Source organism: Gossypium arboreum, chromosome 6 (assembly GCF_025698485.1).
Source record: "Gossypium arboreum isolate Shixiya-1 chromosome 6, ASM2569848v2, whole genome shotgun sequence".
Taxonomy (NCBI): Eukaryota; Viridiplantae; Streptophyta; class Magnoliopsida; order Malvales; family Malvaceae; genus Gossypium; species Gossypium arboreum.
The window spans coordinates 12,874-37,769 of NC_069075.1; the positions used below are offsets into that span (position 1 = coordinate 12,874).

Below are 24,896 nucleotides of genomic sequence, written 5' to 3' on the forward strand. Positions count from 1 at the left end.
TTATGAGCTGGTGAAAACATGACACTTTCTGAGAATCCTCCATATTTTCTGGTACACAAAGTCCATGGTGATCGCTATCAACATGATCACCAACTCTCCTAGCTGATGAGATCAAGGGATCAGGGTTTAATGGTAGAATATGAGATGGGAGCTGAATTAACGTGGCCTGATTTCCACCAAGGGAAGAGGGCTGAGAATCCAAACCTTGACGCACATGTTCCATAAATTCATCAGATTCAACATGTTCCCAGATGTTCTTAGATGAAAAGTCCAACATCGTATCCAACCTATCATCATCGGAAATCTCAACCATGCCATCATTCGTGTTATCATTAGTTTTTCCAGTGGTCACTTCCGAGGCATTGAAACAAGCATCGTGTAGCTCATCATGTTGAGCCCAGTATTCACCATGTTTGATCAGAGAATCATCTTGGTTGCGACCATTTGAACTTGAAGAAATCAATGTAAAACTGGACTTAAAAAGCCTTTTCTTACACAGTGATGTTCTCGCTCTGGATGGCATTATAGGAGAGAGATCATTGAGAAATTGGGAAACAGGAGATTTCTACAATAGATACAAAGGTTTTACCAAGAAAAATATTATGTGTTCATTTATGTCTCAGATGAAGTGCGGATTTAAAAAATCACAAAAACTAGAAACGCCAGAGAAAAGATATATTTGAGCGTGTTCTCTCTCACGAAAACTCCCTTCCTACTGAAGCGTGTTTTTTTGGCCTGTGGTTACCCGAAGCTAAAAAAGAATGATAGGAAAAAATTGAAAAGAAAGTGAGAGAGAGAATTGGCGAAGAAATGAGGGAGCTATGAATTGAATAGATATATTTGAGGATTTAAATTTCGAATGATGGGAAAGAAGCTGGCCCGATCGGAGGTAAGACAACATAAAATGAAGTAATTTCCTCATCATCAGCTAGGCAGGATTGTAGTATTTGATGAAAACAATTACTTCTAGTCTGATCAATTAGCATTAAAGCAGACCGGGTCATTATCATAGTAGAAATGAATAAAATTCCCTACCCAGACCTTCCAGTTGATTTAAGGGATAAAACAATTACTCTTGTGGCCCGCTTAATCCTGCTGTTAATTCATACCCAACATTTTATGCTCAGACAAAGCTCAAGTGAGATCTATGATCTCGGAAGAAAACTTGGAAATTCTTCTTTTCTTGGTGCATGGCCTGACTCTATAGCAGGGAGATGGGGTTAATAAATCTATAACCTCAGGTTCACGAGTGACATCGAAACTAGGGACATGATCTTTCAAAACTGCAACTTCAGTGGTCAATTGTTTCCCTTTTCTCCATGACTGTTGATCTCCTCTGGTCGCTACAAAAGCTGAAAATTGCTTCTGAATCCAACATTCCTTCTCAATAATGCTTATATTGGTTCGTTCAGCTGTCTCTTCACTAGAAAGGCTAGTAACAACTGAGGAAGATGCTCGTACTGGTGAACAAATGACATCAAAAGGCTGCCTGTGATATACTCCAAAAGTGCAAGTGTCCCCTAGCTTTTCATATTCCTTGTCAATAGTTGATGGCTTCTCTTTTACCGATCGTTGTGGATCTTCATCAGCTTCCACATCATATTTAAACCGCATGCCCCTCAAAGACTCCTTCCCAGCAATGCCCATATCTGCACATTCAGCAGCATTTACCATGGTGAGGCCAGTAGCAATTGAGGTTGCCTTGCTAGGAGGGGGATGAAAGAAAACTAGTGACTCTACATTACCTACTCCAAGATTGGATGACTTCCCTGGTTTTCTTGTCCCATATTCTTCAATGTGTTCAGATTGTTCATGACAAGCCTCATGAATGATGCTATGCAAATTATCTGCTGAAACAATAACCACTTCATTTGGATATGTTTCTGGAACAGTTTCACATGTATCACTGACTTCGTCATATTCATCCAAGTTATCACAATCATCTTTGTATTCAAATTCATTTGGTTCAGTATAGCAGGGGAGCTCATCCATTGGTGAAACTTTAACATTCATCTGCTCCGGCAAGCTTGGGCAACTAGCAGAATGATTTGTGTATTTGGTTGAGAAGTAGTTTACCGTGATGTTCAAGCTGATCAAACAACAATATAACACATTGGTTAACCAACTATTGACCCAAACAAAACAGGATTTATCAGGGATAAAAGGCAAGTATATACCTCTGCCAGGCAGGGAGGGCGAGCATCATATATGCAAGTTTTATCTTATTGGTGACACCAGAGAAGGATTTAAATGTTGCAGCTGCTTGCCTCACAGCCGCTGATTCTTGAGGATGCTGCCAGGCCCACTCAAACTGCAGGCATCAACCCATCAGAAAACATTTATATATTAGAAATAAGCCATGAGTCAGAACAGTTATTGGAAGTAATACATATAATAAAATCAATTAGCTCAGAAAATTTTAAATTTTGGAAGCATTCTTCACCAATCAAGAATGTCTCTTCGAGTGTCAAAAAGCTGCATTTTCTGCATTTAAAAAAAAATCCGGCATTCTCTATCTCTTGTTGCCTTATGGCTCAATTTAACATACACATTTATATATTTCATCAACTAAGCATGGACAACATAAGACAATTAAATTTCACAATAAAGTAGATAAGAACCCAAAAAATCCCCTAAACTAAAGGTTTCCTGCCATAGCCAAATCTCATCTAGAGTGAGAAGATATTCATCTGCAGTCGCTGGAATAAGTTAACCAAACCAAATACCATAAGAATAAAAAAGATGATACAAATGCATGAAAACTCAAGGTAGAATATAGCTGTTGAGCCCAACAAAATTCTTTTTTACAACAAGAAAGCTAGAATCCTGAGTGCATGTATACAAGAAAATCAACAAGCGCTAATGATGAGACTTGTGAGATGGTCCAATTCATAGACATATAAATGGCATTTCTAGCATAACCTGCCAGTTTTCTACGAAGCCCAAAAGGTGATGCAACAGATTCGAATACAACCATGTTATAGACTATATATAAAATATAAAATATATATTATATATATGACCTGAAGAGCAGATACATTGGTTGGAAAACCATATATGCACACAACCATTTCCCACGGGCGTCGGCTCTTTGTCCTCCAAGCACCCTCCCTATTTCCCCATTGTGCTGTCTTATTCGACGCAGTGGGTTCACAGTAAATCTGCAATTAGGCAACACTACCGTTAGATAAATAGTTCAAACTGCAAACTGTTTGGTCAGCTTGAATTTTTTACTAGAGAACCTCATATCAAAGGAAAACAACTGCTAGCTGATATTATTTAAATGACTTATTAAGCCACATAGATAGTAGCATCAATTTTTTCATGGTAGTGGTAACGAATCAAACATGAACCAGAAAAGAAACTACACAGAAAATTTGAAGGGGAAAAAGCGAATTTTGAATTTAAAGACCATAACCAAGTAAACATCGAGTTAAAATTGAATTTACTCAGATAAACCTCAAAGGGTGCAAATACGTATCTAATAAAAGCCTTGGAAAATGTCATGTACCATTCAAAACACTCGAGTGAGAAGTACAGAATCATAAAGCTGAACCTTAAGAGGTAAAATTGGAAAAGATATCTTGCCAAAAGAGAAAATATAAACCTTTGACAACAAAAAAAAGAAGCATTAGCATCCATAATGTTGAGATAAGAAAGAAACACGGTGAGGATGAGGCAAAATATTAATATAGGAAGAGAACAGTAGAATCAGACCCGATATAGGTGTGGCCTTTATGACGAGGGCTGAGAGAGGTTAGCAGATAGCAAGCGAAGAACCCTTTTTCCGGCTTGCCCTTATTTTCATTTCCCGGTTCTCTCATTTGTTCCTGATTTTCAACTTCAAGATCCCGGCATTTTCGTGACTTCCTCTGCTTGAAATAGGCATTGAGGGATTTCGAGTCTCCTTTCTCGCTCCTTTTTCTCGCTTCATTCCCACCTGGGGCAATTTTCCCCCTTCTCATCTCTCTCCTATTCACTCACAGCACAGCAAATGGACTTGAATTTGGATGTAGTGGAAGTTAAATCGTCAAATTTAAGACAATTAATTTGAGAAAACCGATTAAACAAGAGCAGGGTAACATTGCATTTTACCCCTTTAATTAATCTTTGAGATAGTTGATGGGAACACCAAAATTAAAGTTTTTATGCTTAAAGAGTATATATATCGTACAAGAATGTTTAAATTTTAAAGTTATAGTTCAGATTGTGAGATGTGCACATATGTTGACCAGAGAACCACAGCCCAAAACACTGAAACAAAAGCCCAAAAATACCAGACCAAACCTAAACCCAGGCCCCAAGCCTCAAACCCCTATACCCCACACCTGGATATCCCCAGAATGGGATATACCAGAACCGGGATATCCTTCAATAGGATAACCCCAAGCTGGGATATCCCTGGCTGGAATAAGTATGACAGGTAACCCGGTCCAAACACATAAAAATCTGAACCGGATACCAAAACAGCTGAACCGGGCACTAAAAATACCGAACCGGACGGGATATGATGGGAATATTCTTGGAATAGCTTATCCCGAAACGGGATATAACGGGATATCCCTGGAGCAGAATAAGAATGAAAATAAACCCAGTACTTATTGTTATGCACGCTTTGATTACTTTTAATTGTTATGCACGCTTTGACCACAAATCTTTGTGCGCAAGCCAAAAGGCATCCACATCGCAGTAGATATGTTTTATGATGCAAGTAATAACCATATGACATTAAGATTATATCTATACATTTTCAATCACATCGCAGTAGATATGTTTTATGTTTCTTTGCCCAGGCTTTAAAATCATAAAGGCCCTCACTTGGTTAGATATAACCAAAAGCATTTGTTTTTAAAAGAAATGGTAGCTGTTAAAAGCCTTTATGAAGGTTCTTAAAAAAATGTTACTAGATATTGAAGCTCGTAACATAAGCACATTGAAAAGGGAACATGAATAAGATTCAAATGTTAAAGCAGACTATTCACTAGGAAAATGAAACATTAAAAGACGACTTTCCTATTAAATCTTCTGAAAAACTTCAAATAAGCGTATATCTAAAGATAAACATCAAACACAACTTTCAAATTTTTAGATCACCAGAAAACTTTCAGTTAATGAACAAAGTACTTACTGGATCTTCCCAGGTGATTCTGGCTTGACATTGGGGGTCACTGCATTGTCAGTGGACTCTGGCTTTACACTAGTTGTTACAGCACTATCGATGGACCCTCAATTCACACCAAGGATTCCTGCATTATTCACAAACTTGCATTAGTTTTTAAATTTGACCATTTTGGGACCACAGAGCAAAGGCTAACTTCAGCTAGAAAACATAGGTAAAACCCCTTAGCTCTGTTATTTTCTGTTGACCTGAACTTGAGTGGAAATAAACATTGGTTAAATTCGCAGTGGGTTTCCAATGACATAAAGCTCAGTATGGATTACTGAACAGACCAGAAAAGCAGTGTCAATACTGCTGATATTACTGAAACAAAAACAGAATTCCAAATTTATCAAACCGCACTTGTACAAGGAAAGTGACCTTAAATATATATCAATTGTAGATTAAATGAAAGCAGCCAAGTGTTCAAGTAATTGAAAACAATTCCCTGACCTTAAATATATATAAACTGTAGATTAAAGGAAATCGACCTCATTTAACACTCAAGATTAAATTTATCTTTACTTGTTAAACTTACCAGTAAACAGAGAGTAGGCTTCCCGTGACATACCTAAAACTTGGTAGTCCAGAAAATTAGAACATAACTTTTTCACATTGTCCTAATCAAATTTTCACATCAACCATAAATTCACTGATTCGGAAAATTTTGAATTAACCCCAAAACACCACAAGCAGATTGTTCAAAGAATCAAATTCATGCAAACTAATACGATGAAATCCGAAGCCACTTTTTTTTCCTGATAAGGTGCTATCCTAGAAGACATGAGATTCTTCAAACAGCTTTGAACCGACATTAAGAAAAACAAGAACACTTACAGATGTAAGGAACACACCCGTTTAACCATAAAACAGAAATGAAAAGGAAAAAGACAAAGTTAAGATTCATACTTGGAAATCAGTCTACGATGAAACAGGAGATTTCGAAAATCACATAAAAACAGAAACGACTGAGAAAACCTAGGTTTATCTCTCTCACGAAAACTGTTTCCCAACTGTAGCGTGTATGTGTTTTTTTTTTTTTTTTTTGGCCTCTCGTAACCCAAAACTAAAAAAAAAAAAAGACAGAAAAAAGTTGAAGAGAGAGAATCGAGAAACAAATGGGGGATGTTTGTTTGGCCTCTGGTTACCCAAAGGTTAAAAAGAATGAAAGCAAAAATTTGAAAAGAGTGCGAGAGAGAGAGAGAATTAGGGAAGAAAAGGGGAACTCTGGAATGAAATGATGGGGAAGGAAAGGGATTTGAAAAGACTGAGGACAACGGGCATCTTCTTCTCGGAATTTTTTTTTTTTTTTAAATCAGCTGGACTTCCATAAATGGATCAAAATACACAATGGGTTTTAGTCTAATTGGGCTTACAACCAAAAGAAAGAAACCAAATTAAAAACAGTAAAAGATAAGTCCAAGCCCGATTATTCTTAACCCAAATAGTTCAAAATTTAAAAATTAAAATAAAATAAAATCTCCAATGTATAATATATTTAAGGCTCTTTTTAAATTACGCTTTTACACGCTGAATTTATGAATTGACATGTAGAAAAAATTCTATTTCTCTACATATTTGTTGGCCTTGTTTTATGTATTTTATACTTAATATATAAATTTTCAATATATATATTTTACACTCTTTAAAATTATCATATTCTTAATATAATATTATTTTTAAATAAATAATGAAAGGCACGACTTCATAACTTCAAAACGACTCAATACATCACTTCAAAATTTCTCTGAAAATTTCTAATCTTTCAATTATCAAATTCAATTTTAAAAATTTCTTTTAAATATAATTATCAAATTGATTTTTAAAATACTCAATTACCAAATTTACTTCCACCTGATTCTTAGATTCTCGGGATTGATTGGCATTAGAGCCAAATTTATTTCCCCTCGCTTCCACCCGATCCTTGGGATCGATTAGTATTAGTATTGAGAAGTACTTATGGGAAGTGAATTTAAGATAACTTTGATACTAGTAGCTGTGGTCAATAAAAATTAAAGAAGGGATTCTCAAATTCTCAGATCCTTGGAATGGGATATACCTCCACCTGGATTCGCATTAGGAATATCACCGAACCGGGATTCCCTTGAATGGGATATCATAGTTCTCAATCAAACAAACTGAACCTTAATCGAATTTACTATGCAAACCTAAGGCGCGCTTCAATCGGCAATCTCACCCATCCTCATCACTCTCCATTCAATTCTTGACAAAATGCCGCATTTGAGAATAAACAAATAAAACCCTTCAGAGCAACATAAAAGTATATTCAGAACACCTAACTTGACCACGGTTGCATTTGATCATAACCAAGAACAAATCTCCAGTTTCGTGCATCTCGAGATGCAACGCAAAATACACGGTTAAATTTCGAATTCTCAGTATCAAAATTATTTACCATTCCCGATCCCATCATTTCCCTTCCTTTCCACTTCTCAGTTCGGTCTGAATCAAATCCCAAACGAACATGGAACTTGACATGGTGACTATGGCGGCATCGATCGGGGTATCGGTGCCAGTGATTCGGTTCCTTTTATGCTTCGTGACGACTATACCGGTGAGTTTTCTATGGCGACTTGTTCCGGGTCCACTAGCTAAACATCTTTACTCAGCCTTTACGGGAGCGTTGCTTTCTTATCTGTCATTTGGGTTTTCCTCAAATCTGCACTTTTTGGTGCCCATGTTGTTGGGTTATGCTGCAATGGTTCTTTATCGTCCCAAGTGTTGGATTATCACTTTTTTCTTGGGTTTCGGTTTTTTGATTGGCTGGTAAGTCTTTCATTGGTTTTTGTTAAGAAACTTTTCGTGGGAAAACTTTATCTTAAGATTGTTATATTCTGTCCTGTTTACATGCTTGACATTGAAAAAGATCAGCATTTTGATTTATGCTTTTGGGTTTGTAATTCTAGAAATTGAATTATTTCTATTTTTATCTTTAGGAAAAGGTTGTAGAGGGGAAAAACCTGATGGTCATGCCTGCTGGGTTTTCATGCTAAATTGACTGACAAAATTATATGTTTGTCTTCTTGAATACTTTAGTAAATGCATATACACTTTTCATTCCTTTTAACGTATATGGTTGTTGATGATGCTGGTGAAAATTTGTGGGAAGAATATTGCTTATGCAACACTTGATTGATATTAGATTATCTATTGAAGTTTCTTTGAAAATCCTTTTAATGCATGCGCTATAAACTCAGTCTCTGTAAATAGTACTTATTTTAGAATCTTGACTATTCCTTTTTTATATGTTTGTAGCCATGTATATTACATGAGCGGGGATGCATGGAAGCAAGGAGGTATCGATGCCACTGGTAAGCATGTTAGAGTTTCTCCTTCATATTGCTGTATTGAGCATTGATGAATCTTCAACCCTTTGTTTATTGCAATTAGTTTATCGTGATACCAAGTTGGGATAGCTCCTAAGGATAATGTTAGAAAAAACCATTTGCATTGCTTTGGCTGCATAGGACTAGGACACATCAAAAGATGCACCTGCTAGAAGAATGGAGTAAACAGATGACTTGCAGATAAAAGGTTGAAGGGGCACCAAAAAAGGACCTGGTTTGAGGTGATAACAAATTCTATGAATCTATTAGATTTTGAAGAGAGGATGGCGGCTGATAGGAATGATTGGAGGAAGAGGATTCATGTACCTTATGTAAATGTCTGTAGGTTTTTGTTCTTGTAGCTGACACTTTGTTTGGACTGTAATGCCTAATAAGTTCCTGCTTTGACATTTAATTCACATTGTTGAAAATGCATCTATGTACATTATTATTTAAGGTTTCCCATGGTTTTATTATCAGTTTTCTAGGGATTTCTTTTGTACTTTATACATGTTAGATAATTGTGGGGCACCTTCTTCTGATATTTAGGTGCGTTGATGGTCTTGACACTGAAAGTCATTTCATGTGCAATGAACTACAATGATGGATTGTTGAAAGAGGAAGACTTACGTGAGGCTCAGAAAAAAAATCGGTTAATTAAGCTACCTTCTTTGATTGAATACTTTGGGTACTGCCTGTGCTGTGGCAGTCACTTTGCTGGTCCAGTTTACGAGATGAAGAACTACCTTGACTGGACTGAAGGGAAGGGGTTAAGTTTGTTATGTTGCTTGTATTTCTGCATGCCTTTTCTACTCTGAAGATACCAGGATGCAACTTTGGTGATCTTTCTTCTTATTCTTGCCCTCCTCCCCTTTTAAAGATTTGGGCTCATTCAGATAAAGGACCATCACCATCTCCATATGTAGCAACTCTACGAGCGCTTGTCCAAGCTGCTTTTTGTATGGCCATGTTTCTTTACCTTTCACCATCTCGTCCCTTGTCCTGGTTTACTGATCCTGCATACCAAGAATGGGGATTCTGGAGGAAGTTGAGTTACCAATATATGTCTGGTTTTACAATGCGGTGGAAATATTATTTCATCTGGTCAATTTCAGAGGCTGCTATGGTTATATCTGGCCTGGGTTTCAGTGGATGGACTGAATCTTCACCACCAAAACCAAAATGGGATCGAGCAAAGGTTGTTGATATCCTAGGATTTGAGTTAGCAAAGAGTTCAGTGCTGTTACCACTTGTCTTGAACATACAAGTTAGCACCTGGCTTCGTCATTGTGAGTGTTTCTAGCTGCTATTCATTTCTGTGTTTTGTTGGTCAGTTTTGCTTAAATATGCTGTTGGTGTATATTGTACATGTAAATATAATGCTTAACAATATGAACAACTTTTGGAATTGGTTTCTGATTTCATTAAGGTTGATCCTCTGGCTTTTATTATTATTATTGGATTCTTCATGGCTAGATGCTGTCCGGTGGTAGGTATATGTCCCCCAATTGTCTAAATCTCCATCAAATGTTAAATTTTGTGTGATGAGTCAAAGCATGGAAGAAAAGGATAAATTAGTTAATTAATAAGTTTTTATATATATATATTTTTGGATATAACTTTTTATACGTTTGATTACAATATTTTATGGCTTTTAGCTTTTAAAGTAACAGCAATTATTTTAGTTTTGTTAGCATGGAGCACTTCTTGGATATCTGGGGCATTTGAATCAAATACAAGCTAAAGTCATAAGATACCCAGAGTAAAAAGTTAAAATAGTACTCTATTGGTGCAGATGTTTATGAGAGACTTGTTAAGAAGGGGAAGAAGCCTGGTTTTTTCCAGCTACTGGCCACACAGACCGTTAGTGCTGTTTGGCATGTGAGTCATTTGCTACACTACCGAAAAATCTTTGTGATGTTCTTATATTTGTCTTCCTTTTGTAAAAGGCAATTCTAAAAAATATGATAGTAGAATTCACTCAAAAATTTCCTGGTGCTAACCTTTTGTTCTTGCCTTCTCTGATTTGTTTTAGGGACTGTATCCTGGGTACATCATACTCCTTGTTCAGTCAGCTTTGATGATTGCTGGTTCAAGAGGTATTGGTTTGTGCATCGTTATTGTTATTCCAATCATTGTATTATTACATTTATTTGCTCACCTCTCACATTTTCTTTCTGAGCAGTTATTTACCAATGGGAAAAAGCTATACCCACAAATATGGCTCTTGTGAAGAAAGCATTTGCCGTGATGAACTTTGCTTACACAGTTTTGGTTCTGAACTACTCCTGTGTTGGCTTTATGGTTACTCCTCTCTCTCTAGTAAAGTTAAACCATTAATTTTTTGAAATTTATCATCTTTGGGTGATAATATGCTCACCCAATCAAGCTATTAATTGGTTGGCCATGTCACTGGACAGATGGTGTGGGATGATCAAGATAATATTATTTCCGTAACTTAGCTTTTAATATACTTCCCTTGTTGTATCGTACAGCTATTAAGCAAGCACGAGACACTTGCATCATATGGGAGTGTGTATTATATTGGAACCATGATTCCGATAGCATTGATTATCTTGGGCTACATAATACCTGCAAAACCTGCCAGGTTTAAAGCTCGTAAAGAGCAGTGAGTACTGAGTAGGCTAAAGCCAATTTTCTTCTCTTTGGAGTTAGATTTGTATCGTTTGCTTTGACCACTGGAATTTTCGGGCTTTGTTTAACGTTATTGTATGTGGGTTTCGCATAAAATTTATGGAAAAACCATTCCTGAAATCGTGCAATGTTAGTCGAATCCGTTTCTTTTCAACATTATTTACAAAATTTGACATTTTGTCTCCGTCCACTTTAACCATGATTCATCTTAGTTGCTTTTGGCATTAAGCAGGGGATTGTAATTTGCTTCCACGTTTATAAGGGTAAAAATATAAAAAGATATTAAAAGTATTAATAAGAAAGATGAAAAGTTGAAAGAAAATATTTTCTTTTCAATCATTGCATATTGAAAAATAAGAAAAATAAATAAATAAAACTTAGGTTTTTCAAAACTTTGATATAGTATATTCTAATTGAAATTTGTCACTTTATTTTGATATTTACTATTATACTTTTGAACTAATGGCTTTGTCACTTTATTTTTATTAGATTGTACTTTACAACTAAATTCTAATTCTGGATTGAATTTTGCTATGCAATTTTAAACTTTGATATGGTATATTTTAATATTACTTTTAGATATTGAAATTTGTGATATTTACTATTATATTTTTGAATTAAAGCTAAATTTACAACTATACATAAATTCTATATTCAGCTATCACTTTATTTTTATTAGATTGAACTTTACAACCGTATAAAAATATGAAAACAAGAATTACACCGTCGTGTGCCTCAAACGGCTGAGATACATGCATTTGTCTCTGGCCATGTAACTTTCGAACTAGATACATACGGCCGTATCTCAGCTCATGTACTCTCTGAGTAGAACCCAAATTTACTTAAAATCCATGGAGGATATTGATTTTCTCCAGTATATTAATCAAAATTATTGTTTAATTACACATAAGGCTAGGGTAATTTATCACTTAAGTCCCTTCTTATCATTTCATTTTTTATTGACCCTTTTATAATTTAGTCCCTATACTAATTTTAATAACTTTTTTAATAATTCACTTAATAATATACTTAGTGATTTCATTTTTCTAATACTACTCTCTGAAAATTTCTTGGTTTAATATTTCGTACAAATCAATTTATGAATTTTGACTTCGAAATCAAAATTTTCGGTGCCGTTGTAGATTAAGTCTTTATACTATTTTACTTTGGTTTTCGATATATTTCCTAATTTCACCTTAAATTTATAAATATTTCATGTTAAACAGTATTCGTACTCAAAATTGTATTTACTAGGACATCGATATGATACGAATTATGACAAAAAAAAAATTTAAAGGCATTACATATATAATAGTCTCTGGAAATAAATGAAGGAAAAATTGACTAAAATCTAATGCATAATTTATAGAAACATAATTATAATAATATATTTGAGAATGAAGATAGGAAATAATATAAAGCAAATTGTGAGATATAATTTAGGATTACATGGAAGCAAAAGAGAAATGAAATTTGATTCTAACAGAAAAACTTTAAGCGAGGTATTATTAAATTATGAGAATTAGAGTAAAAACAAAAGAGAAGAGTAGAAAAATGAAAGAATAATTCGAATTTGATACAATAATTTATAAGATCTCAATTATCATAGCATAAATCAGGGAATCAAAGCAACCTATAAATTGTTTAGAGATTACGAAAGCAGGAAGTTATATTTACAACACTTCATATTTAGTTGAGCATTGTTTGGATGAAAAAAGTTGACGGTTTTAATTTGGAGTCAAAGTTCTAAACCTATTGAGACCATATTGCAGGCCCAAAGTTAAAGTTACCCAGATTAATGAGCCCGTTTTTAGAGTCTAGGAGTACAGAAGCTTAATATAAGTGTAGATTCCATTAAAGAATCAATAAAAGGAAGATTCGTCAAGTATTCTCATCAACGTCTTTACTGAATATAAGAACTTTCTTCATTGAATATAGAAAAGAATAATTCTTATATTTTATTAAACAAATAAACTTTGATTCCTTACATAGTTGTCATCACCTTTCGGCTTAGAAAAGTAAAAACTTATCGTTGTACGTGGTTAGTGTTGTTGTCTGATCTGCGGGCTAAGCAATTTGTATGTTTGTGTCGTTTTGCTGAGACTTTGTCAATTTTGCTTGTCGAGCCGACTTTTCTGATGTACGTTTCTTGTTTGAATGAATTCTGATGTACGTTTCTGATGTACGTTACTTGTCATTCTTATTCTTTTCTTTTTTTTATATATCATTTTGTCTCCCACTCTTAGCCAATCTGTCTTTGGGTATCTTGAGACTTTTCGTTTTTCTAAATTTCCAAACTCCTGTTTTAGATCTTTTGATTTCATTTTGAAATTTCAATTGTTGGTTGGCTTTGGCTATCTTTTTTCATAGTATCCTTGCTGCTGCTGGTAATGATCAACAAACTTTGGGATTTTGGTATTATTGGACTTTTAACACTTTACAAGTTTTAGCTGATATTTGATTTTAAGAACTTTTGTTTTTCTTGATGTTTTATTGCATTGCTGTTTCAGGATATTTCATCTGAAGTATTTCCTTAATTTCATTTCTCTGTTTCCTGCTTTTGATTGTAGCACCTTGTTTGAAATAATTGATTTCATTTTTATTGTTGTGGTTGTTATTATGGTGTTTCAATTCTCTTTAGAGTGAAATAAGAAGACGAAAAGAAGAGAGAAAAGTGTTGACACTGATTGCTTTCTGTTTTGTCAGATTCAAGCCTGCTTGTTGGATGATTGTGGGTTGGTTACAGAGCAATGAGTCGAGTTCAAAGGATTACCTCAGGTATGCTAATATTAAACATCAATAAATGGTGCTCATAGTCAGCCTGTTCTATACAATGATTTGGAAATGACCTTCAGACAGAGATCCATGCAAAATTTAAGAGGGAAAATATAGGTGGGGGAATCATTTCTCTAATAAAATTTAGTACTCTGCCAAATGACATTTGCGCACAGGCTCAAACTTTTCTCGAGGCAATTGCATTAGGTCTTAGCATTGTTTTGTAGTTGGCCTGTGCATTTCAGTTGAATAAATTAGGTGGAAAGAATTTAATGCCTGTCTTAAAGAGAGAGCTAATCTTTTGGATTTGTCTTTGTAGAATTCATTTGTCAGCTTGTTTTCTTACTACAAAATGTAAAGTTTGTATATATAAATGCCTAATATTTAACATGGTGCTCGAGAATGAAGGGATGAGTTCACATCCTGCATGCCACTCATTTCTTTTCTTTTCTCCTCCTTGTTTCAACCAATCTTGAAGACAATGGGTTTGCCATGAAATACACACTTTTAATCTGGTTTTGCACCATGATCAAACATAAAATGCCAAACAGTTCACTATTTGGTTTTTTATTCAGTCCAAGAGGCTAGAGATTCTTCAATTTGCTGAATTTAACCATAATCAGCTTTCTTGCATACCTTTTCCTGGACAATATTTTTTGCCTCCTTATATGTGTTGATTTTCTAATACATTAATTTATTGAATTTTGTGAAAAATGTGTTCTTGCTCTGCAGCTAATGGAAGATTGAAGAACTTAATGAATCAAACTGATAACCGCATTTGTGCTGACTGTGGTGCTCGGGATCCAAAGTGGGCGTAAGTATTAACATACAACATGTCTAGATTTCACTATTCATTTCTATTCCTACGTATAGGGCGATAGAGTGTCACCTTTGAAGTATGAATTTATGCAAACTTAGAACCTAACCACATAAAACACTGTAATATCAAGCATTTGTATTTATTTGTATAAATGACTTGACAATTGCATTATCAGATCAGCAAATATTGGCGTCTTCATATGCTTGAAATGCTGTGGTGTGCACAGAAGTCTTGGTGCTCGCATCTCCAAGGTAAGTACTTCAGGCAGCATTTAATTATTTTTCTTCATGGAACCTTGACTTTTAGGGAATATATAAAAGATTTTATGTTGGCTCTTTGCAGTGTACATGTTATATAAATAATCGTAGGAAACCCTTTATCTGATTTTTGGCATGGAATCTTAGTATCATTAAATGAATCGACACAATTAGAAGATCAAAATATTGGGTAATAGGTGTGTAGTTTGACAAAAGAACCAGCTGTATAGCTGTGGTTTTTACACAATTGATAAATGAAATGTTTAATGATATAACTAAAAGATAAGGAAAACAAATTTAAACAATTAATATGTGAACTAATGAGTCTAGCTGCTAGCCTGTTTAAAATTAACTATTGATTGATCCAGAATGGATGTTTGTGTTAATTCGCATATATTTCTGAAATGCTTCCCTGTCTCAGGGGCGAAACTAGGAGTTGACAGGGTCCCAGCCCTCTAAAATGATTTTTTTTTTCCATTTAGACCATTTAAAATTGTTAATATTTTAAATTAGTAAAGGTAAAATTGTACTTTGGCCCCCTAAAAATATAAAATTTTGATTTAATCCTTTAAAAATTATAAAGATAGAGGCTATTAAAATGGTGAAATTGCATTTTTCTCCCCCCAAAAAAAAAAATGCTGGTTCAATAATTCTATTTTCTTTTTATTGTGTTTCCTTAAAAGCTTGCGGGATGCTACAAATTGACCTGCAGAGCTGATACATGGCACAACACCCTTTATCTGTGAACTGTACATTATTGGATGGTTTTTATGATAATAATACATACCGCTTAAATCTTTCATATGTTTAACTGAAGTCTTTCTCATGTTTATGTTTTTAGTGTAGAATCCTTTAGCTTTGGATTCTTGTGATTGATGCCTATATCGTGCTTGCAATTCCACTTACATTATATTATATGATACTTCGAAATTTTATTTTCCTTGTCTTGTTGTTTGTATAGTGTTTCTTTTATTCATCACTATATATTTTTTTTAAACTTTCTGATGATTTCAGGTTTTATCTGTGCAATTGGATGAGTGGTCTGATGAAGACATTGATGCCATGATTGAAGTTGGAGGAAATTCCTCTGCTAATTCAATCTATGAGGCCGATATACCTGAAGGTTATTCAAAGCCTGGCCCGGATAGTACTCATGATGAGCGGAGCAGATTTATCAGGTTAGAGTTCAGACCAATACAGAATCTCTCAACTTGAGCATTTCTTTGTCATTCCTCTTGGATACTACCGTGTTCTAAACCTATTTTTTCTGCTCATGCTATTTCTTTTTTAACTGGATTTAGATAGAAACTCGGCGCTTAAACTTCCATGATCAACCATTCAACTTATGAATTGCTCTCTCTGTGTTTTTTTCTGGAAGCAAAGAGTAGATTTGACAGATTGCCTTCGTTTAGATTGCATAGTAATTACTTGTTTCAAATCTTCTTGTAGATCCAAGTATGAACTTCAAGAATTTTTGAAATCTAGCTTGCGGATCACATCAAGAAAGAGTTCTGCTTCTATTCAATCAAGCTTTTCTACTAAGATTTTGGATAGTTTCCGGATAAAGTCATCAAAGGAACCGGTAAATTCATTTGGTCTTTGTTTCCTCCAATCTGCTTCATTGTCTCAGGAACCATATGGAAGATCATGTTACTAGTGATGTAAAGAGATAATATAGTCACTTGTCAAATAGCTTGAGCTGAACATGGGATGTTTGTATTGCATGCTCTTTATAGGTTAATTTTGCATTCAGTTTATTTGTATAGATCCATAATAATTGAAGGTGCATATTTTTATGTGCTTGTTTACTATTTTGGAAAAGTCTACCAGTAAAATCTGGAAAAGGTCCATGTTGAGTGTTGCAGGTTGTGACTGTTTACTGACAAAAGTCAAGTCAATAATAACTTCAATCCTGTTTGACTTAAGAGTTGTAACAGGAAACCGTGGTAGAATATATTGGGTTACTGAAGGTCAAAGTGATAAAAGGCATAAATTTAGCCATCCGGGATATGATGACAAGTGATCCTTACGTTGTCTTGACGCTTGGGAAGCAGGTTAGTTGCTTCACATCTTTGGCTTTTACTCATTACTGAAACACAAATTCTGCCAAGGCTATAATTGTTGCTGTCTTGTGACAATCTCATGTTGTGGACCTTTACAAATTATGTTATACTTTCTCTCTCTTTCTTTCTGTATGTGCATACATGGATTTATGGGCATCTATGCTTGTAGATTACATCAGTACCAGTTCTGCAAGTGGATGAAGTTGTAATTACCATTGGGTTGGATGGTGATTCAGACTTCATACCTCTTTCTATTAAAGCTTTTGTTGTAATTTATATATTTTTCTTCCTTTTAATTGGTACTACAAGCATGTCCCTTTTGGATATGCTCGACATATTTATGTGTTCGTTAATAGGATAAGTTACTTTGATTGATGCTATTTCTTTTACAAATAACACAACTTTGGGTACTTGGTCTTGTTAGACTATTCAGACGGCTGTAATAAAGAGCAACCTGAATCCAGTTTGGAATGTGGAACTCATGCTGTCCGTTCCTCAAAATTTTGGGCCCGTGAAGTTGGTGAGTGTAGTTTTCTTCCAAATATAAGTTACTAAGAATCTTTGTTGTCGTTTTCCCAAAAAAGAAAAATGGAGAGAGTTTGTAGTTGCAAAAAATTTAATATTTCTTAAAGGACCATTACCATTTCTATGCGTGCAATATTTTAGAATTTGGTTCTACCTATTTATGAAGTTCTGTAATGGTGATGTGGCTGATTTGGATAGAGTCATATGTATTTGGCTCTGCATGCTTTAAGTAAATGTATGTTTTCCAGCCTCTCTTCCTGTATGTTTGATATCCTAATTATGATTAGGCATGGTGGATGTCTGGATGAGTGTGTTCATGGCTTCAATCTCCGTATTATGATAAAGATGATGTGCATTGCTGCCATCTTAAGCATAATTATAATAGGTTAAAAATTCCACATTGCAGCAAGTATACGATTATGACACATTCTCGGCAGACGACATCATGGGAGAAGCAGAGATCGATATACAGCCATTGATAACATCTGCAATGGCATATGGGGACCCGGAAATGTTCTCAAATATGCAGATAGGGAAATGGCTAAAGTCGCAGGATAATGCGCTTATAGAGGACAGCATCGTGAACATCATTGATGGAAAGGTGAAACAGCAAGTGTCAATCAAGCTCCAAAATGTTGAATGTGGAGAAATTTATCTACAACTAGAATGGCTGCCTCTTGACCAGTAACTATATTTCTCCATCAAATACATTCTTTAGTATTGTTTGTTTTGTTGGAGTTGAAGGAAATGAACCTTGACTTATTTATTTGTATTTATTCATTTTATTCTTTATGAATTACTTCTAGCTCGTTGTTAGTTGAAAGGCTTCTATTCTCTAGGCTGGAATGGTGGCTACTGCAATCATTTTTTTTTCCCTTCTAAATAAACATTAAAGCCACCATTTTTGTGATTTATGTGTATTTTGAAAATAACTTATCCTTTGTACGAATATAAAAAATAAGCAATAGTAAAGGAAATTATTAGAAATAAATGAAAGGTTTGTGCAAGAATAAATAGTTGAGTAAATTTGTAATTTTGTTATTGTGGTTGTTAACTTTATGAATTTATATTTGTGCATAAATTTATAAATTGTGAATGAGCCATTGGATGTTATATGAAAAAGAATATAATAAATATATTTATTAATTATTTATTGATGATATATCATAATAAACTTATGCATTGTCAAATACAAAATATTATTTGAATTCAATATGTAGATTTTATTCAACTATATTTATTTATCTATGTGAAAAGAGGAAATTTTGGAAGTTTTCTAAGTGCAAAAGTTATACACTAACCATTCTCCTGGTTTTTTAAAATGTGGGTGATTTTAGTCAATTTTACTATTAGAATTTGTTACTATATGGAAGTTTATGATATAATTTTTATATTTTAATTTGATTATTTTAACATCTAATTTTTCAATTTTAAAATGTTTATCCCGATTCTGAGTATGATGAGAACCTGGTATACTAGTGAATTTCTCTACCGAATGGTTACAAAGGACTAGAAGGTAATCTTCATTCAGATTCAATTAAACTTTGCTTACTTTGAGTAGTGCCCTCTGATACCATGATGAGAACCTAGTAAACTAGTGAATTTCTCTGCCGAATGATTACAGAGAACTAGAAGGTAATCTTCATTCAGATTCAATTAAATTTTGCTTACTTTGAATAGTGCCCAAATACATGTATATATACACTTGAGAGACCCTTAACAAATTACCAGCTCACTAACTGCCTAACCACCTAATCCACACATTAATCACATGCGTAAACCTCAGTCTATAACAGAGTGTAATAATAATAAATATGTTTAGTTAAATCTTTCTATTACTCTTTATTTACATGTAAAATTTTAAATTTAATTAGTCAATGATGTCTAGTATGATTATTCTTAATCCTTATACTTTTTGAGTTTTGACAATCATATAAAAATTAAATTTGGAAATAGTAAAACTTGACTTAATGAATTTAATAGGCACAGTTTTATCAACACTAAAATTATAAAATTCTAAAAGTACAATTTTCAAAATTATCTAATGAAAATAAAATAAATCTACGTTAATATAAGGACTAATACTGATTTTTTGTTCAAATGTTTAGGAACGTAATCATACACGCTACCTGGATGTCACAACACACCTTCCAAACCAACTAAGGAGCATATTGTCTTCCATATCGTGACACACACTTGAGGATGTTGTAACATGGCCTTGAAAACGCCAAAGCAAGTAAATTTCCATCATTGTCGCAACACAGGCTTGAAGGTATTGCGACACAACTACGAAAAGGCCACTTAAATTAGCAAGGGTGTTTTCGTCTGTACAACCTAAATGAATATGCTTACTCATCTTTACTTGATCTAATTATATTATAATACATGTAATCTATAAGTAAGAGCTCAGAACCACACATTAGGGACACAACACATTAGGGACATAGATTTAAGGAGACAATTTATTCTTTAAGTTTTTATTTTGTTCTTAGTTTTCACTTAGTTTATTTTATGTTCGCTTAATCGGAAGATCCTATTCTGAAGTGAGACTTTCGCAAACGGAGATTGTTCTAAAACCACGCTTTTACATCAATGAATCAATAAGCATTCTGCATCTCTTTTCTTGTTCTATTATTGATATCTCTTTCTTTAACTCTGTTAATTGATTGTTTGTGTAAATATTAGAATAAGTTTCCGCTTTATACATATCTTGCATGTTTCAATTGTTTAACCTAATTAATTGATTAAGTAATTAATAATCTAAAATTAGGTGTTTATTCAAGACTACTTAGTATACTAGGAAGTGATGCCCCTAGTAGAAGATATAGACAGGTGCGACCGAGAGGGTATTCTATTGAGTAAAACTTGTGCCAAGCAATGAAACCAAGAGGGTATTTGCGTGCCTAGGTGAGATCGAGAAGATATCTTAGGTGGTAATCCTTAGTGAAGATGATACCGAGAGGGTATTCGTGGCTAAAGGTGATAAGTAGTTAATTAAAGGTAATTATTAATTTAACAGTAGACATAGATTTAACAGTAACAACTGACACAGAGCTTCAACCGGTTCTGAATGAAAGTGTAAAAGAGCCAGTACACTTTCTGGTCATAACTGAGGTGGTGCCAACCGAAGAGGTCAAGGAGTTCGTTACATTCTCATTCGAAGATAGAGGAAAAGCTCGAGCTTGGACAGAATTTTGGGCCTATTTTTCGGATCGGGCCTGAGCCTAGAAAATTGGCCTAAAATTCTGTTGAGGCCTGGCCTGGCCTATGATCACCTGTAATAATGACCTAATAATTAATTTAAGTTTTTTGAATTATTATTTAATTAAATAATTGAAGTTTGAAAATAGAATTAAATTAATTGGTTGTTTTGAAATCCATTTAATGTAAAAATTAAATATATTTTCTCATAGATTCTTTTACAGTAAAGTTGAATGAGAGGTCGAAAGTTTCAATTGGGTCTTGGTCGAGATGAATTGTCTAGAAGTTTACACTACTCTTCAGTCTTCGTGGGAAGATTGTTTAGAATTGGGAGCTTTTATTGATGAGTACTGACTTCTTTTTGCTCAACTTCAGAACTTGTCTTTCTTTTGGATTTGTCGGGGTTCTAATGAGTCTGCTCACCATCTTGCATGGGTAGTTTTTATCACGAGCACAGTGACATTTTTATGATAAGATTCCTTCTTGTCTTGTTCATATTGTTCGGTCTAATTCTTTAATTGTATTCCTAGAGGAGGATGTTGGCTTTGATGCTTTAAGTGTAGTATTTTCGTTTATGTACATATATATTTTTTTAACAAATTGGTTTAATAATAATATCCATTAATTACATTAATATCCTTTGTATATTGTCCTTAATTGTTTTACACACAAAGCAAGTGGAAGCAAATATTGGCTTACTGATTATCTAATATTTAATTAATACTAAGTGATATTATATGATTAGATCGTAATATGGAAATACAACTTGTATTAGTATATAAACTTAAACATGTCCTTAGTCTAATTAGAAATGAGCAAATCGATTGAAAAACTAATATGTTGTCTATCAAATCCAATTGAGGATATGCTTTGTCTTGAGTATCGGAGCGAATGATTCTTAGAAGATGGAGATATAGATGTGACTGATTTGATTGATAGTACATCGGACATGACCCAAGTAGAATAGATTTTAAATTTGTTTATGGATTTTTTTCACTTGTGACATTCATAATGTGTCATATATTGATCTTAAGTGGATGATGGACTATGTATGTGTGACTTGTATACTTTGATGTAAGTAAAAGCTTGAGGTTAAATAGATAAAGAATTGAAAGTTGGTGTGTTGAGCATATGACTTCTGCAATATATAGCATCATTCATAATAGTAGAATTCATAGCTCAACTAATGGGTAAATGATATCTTCTCATCGACATTACATGATAGATGAAAGATAAGTGTGGCCACTAGTAGTTTGTCTTTGTGATAAATAATTTATTTACTATTTAATAGTAATCGACTTTTTAATGAAGAAATATGTAATGGTTAGCATGAGATAAAATATGATCATATTGAGAGACCGAATTTATCCTAAAAAAATTAATGATTATCGAAACCACCCCTTTTTCAATCTTAAATTTTAGAGTTTAATGAAAAAATAGGGGGATCGACTTTTTGAAAATAAAACGGAAATACAGAGTCGCCACCGATCTTTTTGTTTTGGTGTGATCGGATCACCTAAGAATTTGGTTATTTTAATAAAACATTTTTGGTTTACTAAAACAACGATTCTGGTCTACGAAAATATAAGAAAATGGGCTCGGGAGTCGGTTATGTATGAGGAAGGATTAGCACCCTCACTACGCCCAAAATTGGTACCAAATCGATTAAATACTGTCCTTATGTCTAAAATTAAAAATGTTTTTTAAAATGTGTTTCTTTTTTAATAACATTTGAATAGCCCGAGTTGGTTGCCAGAAATCTTCTTGTTTCGACGTCCGAAAATTTATAATTCGAAGATCACAAAAGGATGTTCAACTATTTAGTCCAACGGAAAACCGAAACCCAGCACAGTAGGGTACGATTCCTCGAATTTCTAAACATTGACCATTGCCTTACCTTAGAAAATACGTGTGAAATTTCAAAGAGATATTCGATTATTTAGGTCAAATGAAAAGCGCAACCCAGCACGATAGGGCTCGATTCTCAAATCGTCAAACATCGAGCATTGCCTTCGTTTTGAAAGATTTTCAATAAACATGAGTGAAAACCTAAAGGAATATTCGATTGTTTTGAGCAAACGAGAAATCACAACCCAGCACGATAGGGCATGATTCCCGAATTGCCAAATATCGCATATGGCCTTTGTTTAAGGGATTTTTGATAGCCGTGGGTGAAATTCTAAAGGGATCTTCGATTACTTTTAGCAAACGAGGAATTGCAACCTAACACGTTAGGGCACGATTCCATGAATCAACAAGCATCGAATATCGCCTTCGTTTTAAAGGATTTTTAATAGCCGTGAAACTAGCTTAAAAAGCATTAATAAGACGAAATTAATCGTGACATTTGAATTTTATAAAACCACGTTTCAAAAATCAAATGGAAAACGATGACATGGGATAATTGACATATATGAGATGTGATCAATTAACAAACTAATAATTACATATAGCGAACCTAAAAATGTAATCCGATTACAACAACGCATGGAGAATAATTAACATGACGATATGAAACAATGAATAAATAATATGCAACGATAACATACATGACACAATAAAATGATTGCTACTAGATACACGAAACAAAATGCAAATCGAAGAAGCAATATAGCATAAAATAATTCTAAAGTAACGACGAATAAAATGGCACCTAAAACGGGGGTTGACAAATTTGTAAATATATAAAAACTAGGGCTAGATATAAATAAAATAATCAAAAGAGGGCCAATATGTGATGCGCGTCAATGTAAAAAGACTAGAACTGGAAATAACCCAAGTTCTAAAACGCAAAGCAGAGACACGGACTAAAGCGTAAACACGCGTAAATTACAGGGCTAATTTAAAAAGTGAAGCGTAACAGATAAGGTGCGATTGAATGCGCACGCAAAATGGGAGGACCAAGCTTGCAAATAACCCATTTGCAGCACAAAAGAGCGGGTCTGGGTCATGAAATGGGTTGACACACGGGTCTCCTCCCCTAAAACGGCGCTGTTTCAACACCAAATCTCACGGCTCAAAACAACACCTTATTAAACGCATATATACACTGAGATTTACCCTAAAAAAAACTTCATTTAGCAGATCTAAAGCTTCTTAAAAAAAACAATCCCCTCTTTCGAAATCCTTTTGACCCTCTCTCTTCTCTTGGCCAACCTGCGAGCGATGGTGGAGTCGGGTGCGCCCTGTCTCCGTCACGGCTTCAAACAGATCCCTAGGGATCTGCACGCCTCTGAACAGGAGAAGTAGCCACCGACTAGGTCGACGCTGGTCAATGGGTAAGAAAGCCTTCCCCTTTTTTGTATTATTTTCCTTATATTCGTATAACGAATCAAAAAAAAGAAAGAGGAAAATTAGAGAGAAAAAGAGTGAACCACCTTCAAAAAAAATATTTGCTTTCTTTGATTGCTTGGTATTCGTGTTCTCTCTGTGCGCGTCGATTACAAGGTTAAAATCTGGCTTTATATCCGAAAAGAGAGAGGAAAAATAAATCAAAATACAACATTTTCTTTGTTTGTATTTGCTGCTGTTTTCCTTGTCTGTTTGCAGGTGTGCGTGGAGGTGTATGGTGTACGGAGGCGCTGGAGGCTGCTGCGGCGCTGAGCGAACGGGGCTAGGGTTTTGAGTGCTTAATGTTGTTGGGCTTGTTAGGCCGTGTAACTTTGGGCCAGGTCTTAGGTTTTGGGTTGTAAAAATAGGCAGATTTGGGCTGACGTAATTGGACTCTAAACATTTAATTATTTTGGTTTTTTTCTTCGGGCCCAGGCAAATTTTGGGTCTTACAATGATAGTCTATGAAAGTAACTACGAATATTTAAATTTAATGTTTTAATTTATGAGAGGGGCTAAAAAAAATTCTTGCGTTTAGCCAAGCGAACAAGGTCGTATCTCCCCAACTATTTTTTTTTATTACATACAAAGCTCATTTAATAAACACATTTTTTTTAAAATTTAAATTTATGTTTTCATCGTCTATTATTTCAAGAAAAACATGAATTTTTTTAGAAGCTTAAATAAAGTAAACCAAATTATTAGTTCTTCATACGTTTGGCCACTTGAAAAGAAAAACTTAATGTCTAAGCTTTTCCTGAACAA

General features: G+C 34.3%; 2 protein-coding genes, 1 long non-coding RNA gene and 1 pseudogene across 5 annotated transcripts; 3 read left to right on the top strand and 1 right to left on the bottom strand.

Annotated features, from left to right (window-relative positions):
• Positions 1-913: 913 nt before the first annotated feature.
• Positions 914-4,163, bottom strand: LOC108481906 (uncharacterized; annotated as a pseudogene).
• Positions 4,164-7,129: 2,966 nt separating this feature from the next.
• Positions 7,130-11,280, top strand: LOC108483717 (lysophospholipid acyltransferase 1-like). The gene is made up of 8 exons (XM_053029677.1): positions 7,130-7,945; positions 8,435-8,490; positions 9,055-9,274; positions 9,385-9,794; positions 10,301-10,386; positions 10,541-10,604; positions 10,691-10,809; positions 11,001-11,280. The coding sequence occupies exons 1-8, from the start codon at positions 7,644-7,646 to the stop codon at positions 11,136-11,138; spliced, it is 1,395 nt and encodes a 464-aa protein (XP_052885637.1). The 5' UTR covers positions 7,130-7,643; the 3' UTR covers positions 11,139-11,280.
• Positions 11,281-13,033: 1,753 nt separating this feature from the next.
• On the top strand, positions 13,034-18,614 carry LOC108482144 (probable ADP-ribosylation factor GTPase-activating protein AGD13). 3 transcript variants are annotated; one of them, XM_017785256.2, is made up of 9 exons: positions 13,034-13,300; positions 13,867-13,938; positions 14,668-14,749; positions 14,931-15,006; positions 16,027-16,190; positions 16,462-16,594; positions 16,950-17,066; positions 17,500-17,595; positions 18,007-18,614. In XM_017785256.2, the coding sequence occupies exons 2-9, from the start codon at positions 13,911-13,913 to the stop codon at positions 18,286-18,288; spliced, it is 978 nt and encodes a 325-aa protein (XP_017640745.1). In that variant the 5' UTR covers positions 13,034-13,300; positions 13,867-13,910; the 3' UTR covers positions 18,289-18,614. The 3 variants fall into 3 exon arrangements, with proteins under 3 accessions (XP_017640745.1, XP_017640743.1, XP_017640742.1); XM_017785254.2 differs by lacking the exon at positions 13,034-13,300 and adding an exon at positions 13,374-13,575; XM_017785253.2 differs by lacking the exon at positions 13,034-13,300 and adding an exon at positions 13,374-13,547.
• Positions 18,615-23,877: 5,263 nt separating this feature from the next.
• LOC128293712 (uncharacterized) lies at positions 23,878-24,668 on the top strand. The gene is made up of 2 exons (XR_008283889.1): positions 23,878-24,079; positions 24,351-24,668. It is a non-coding gene; the product is annotated as an uncharacterized LOC128293712 (long non-coding RNA).
• The last annotated feature ends 228 nt before the right edge of the window (positions 24,669-24,896 follow it).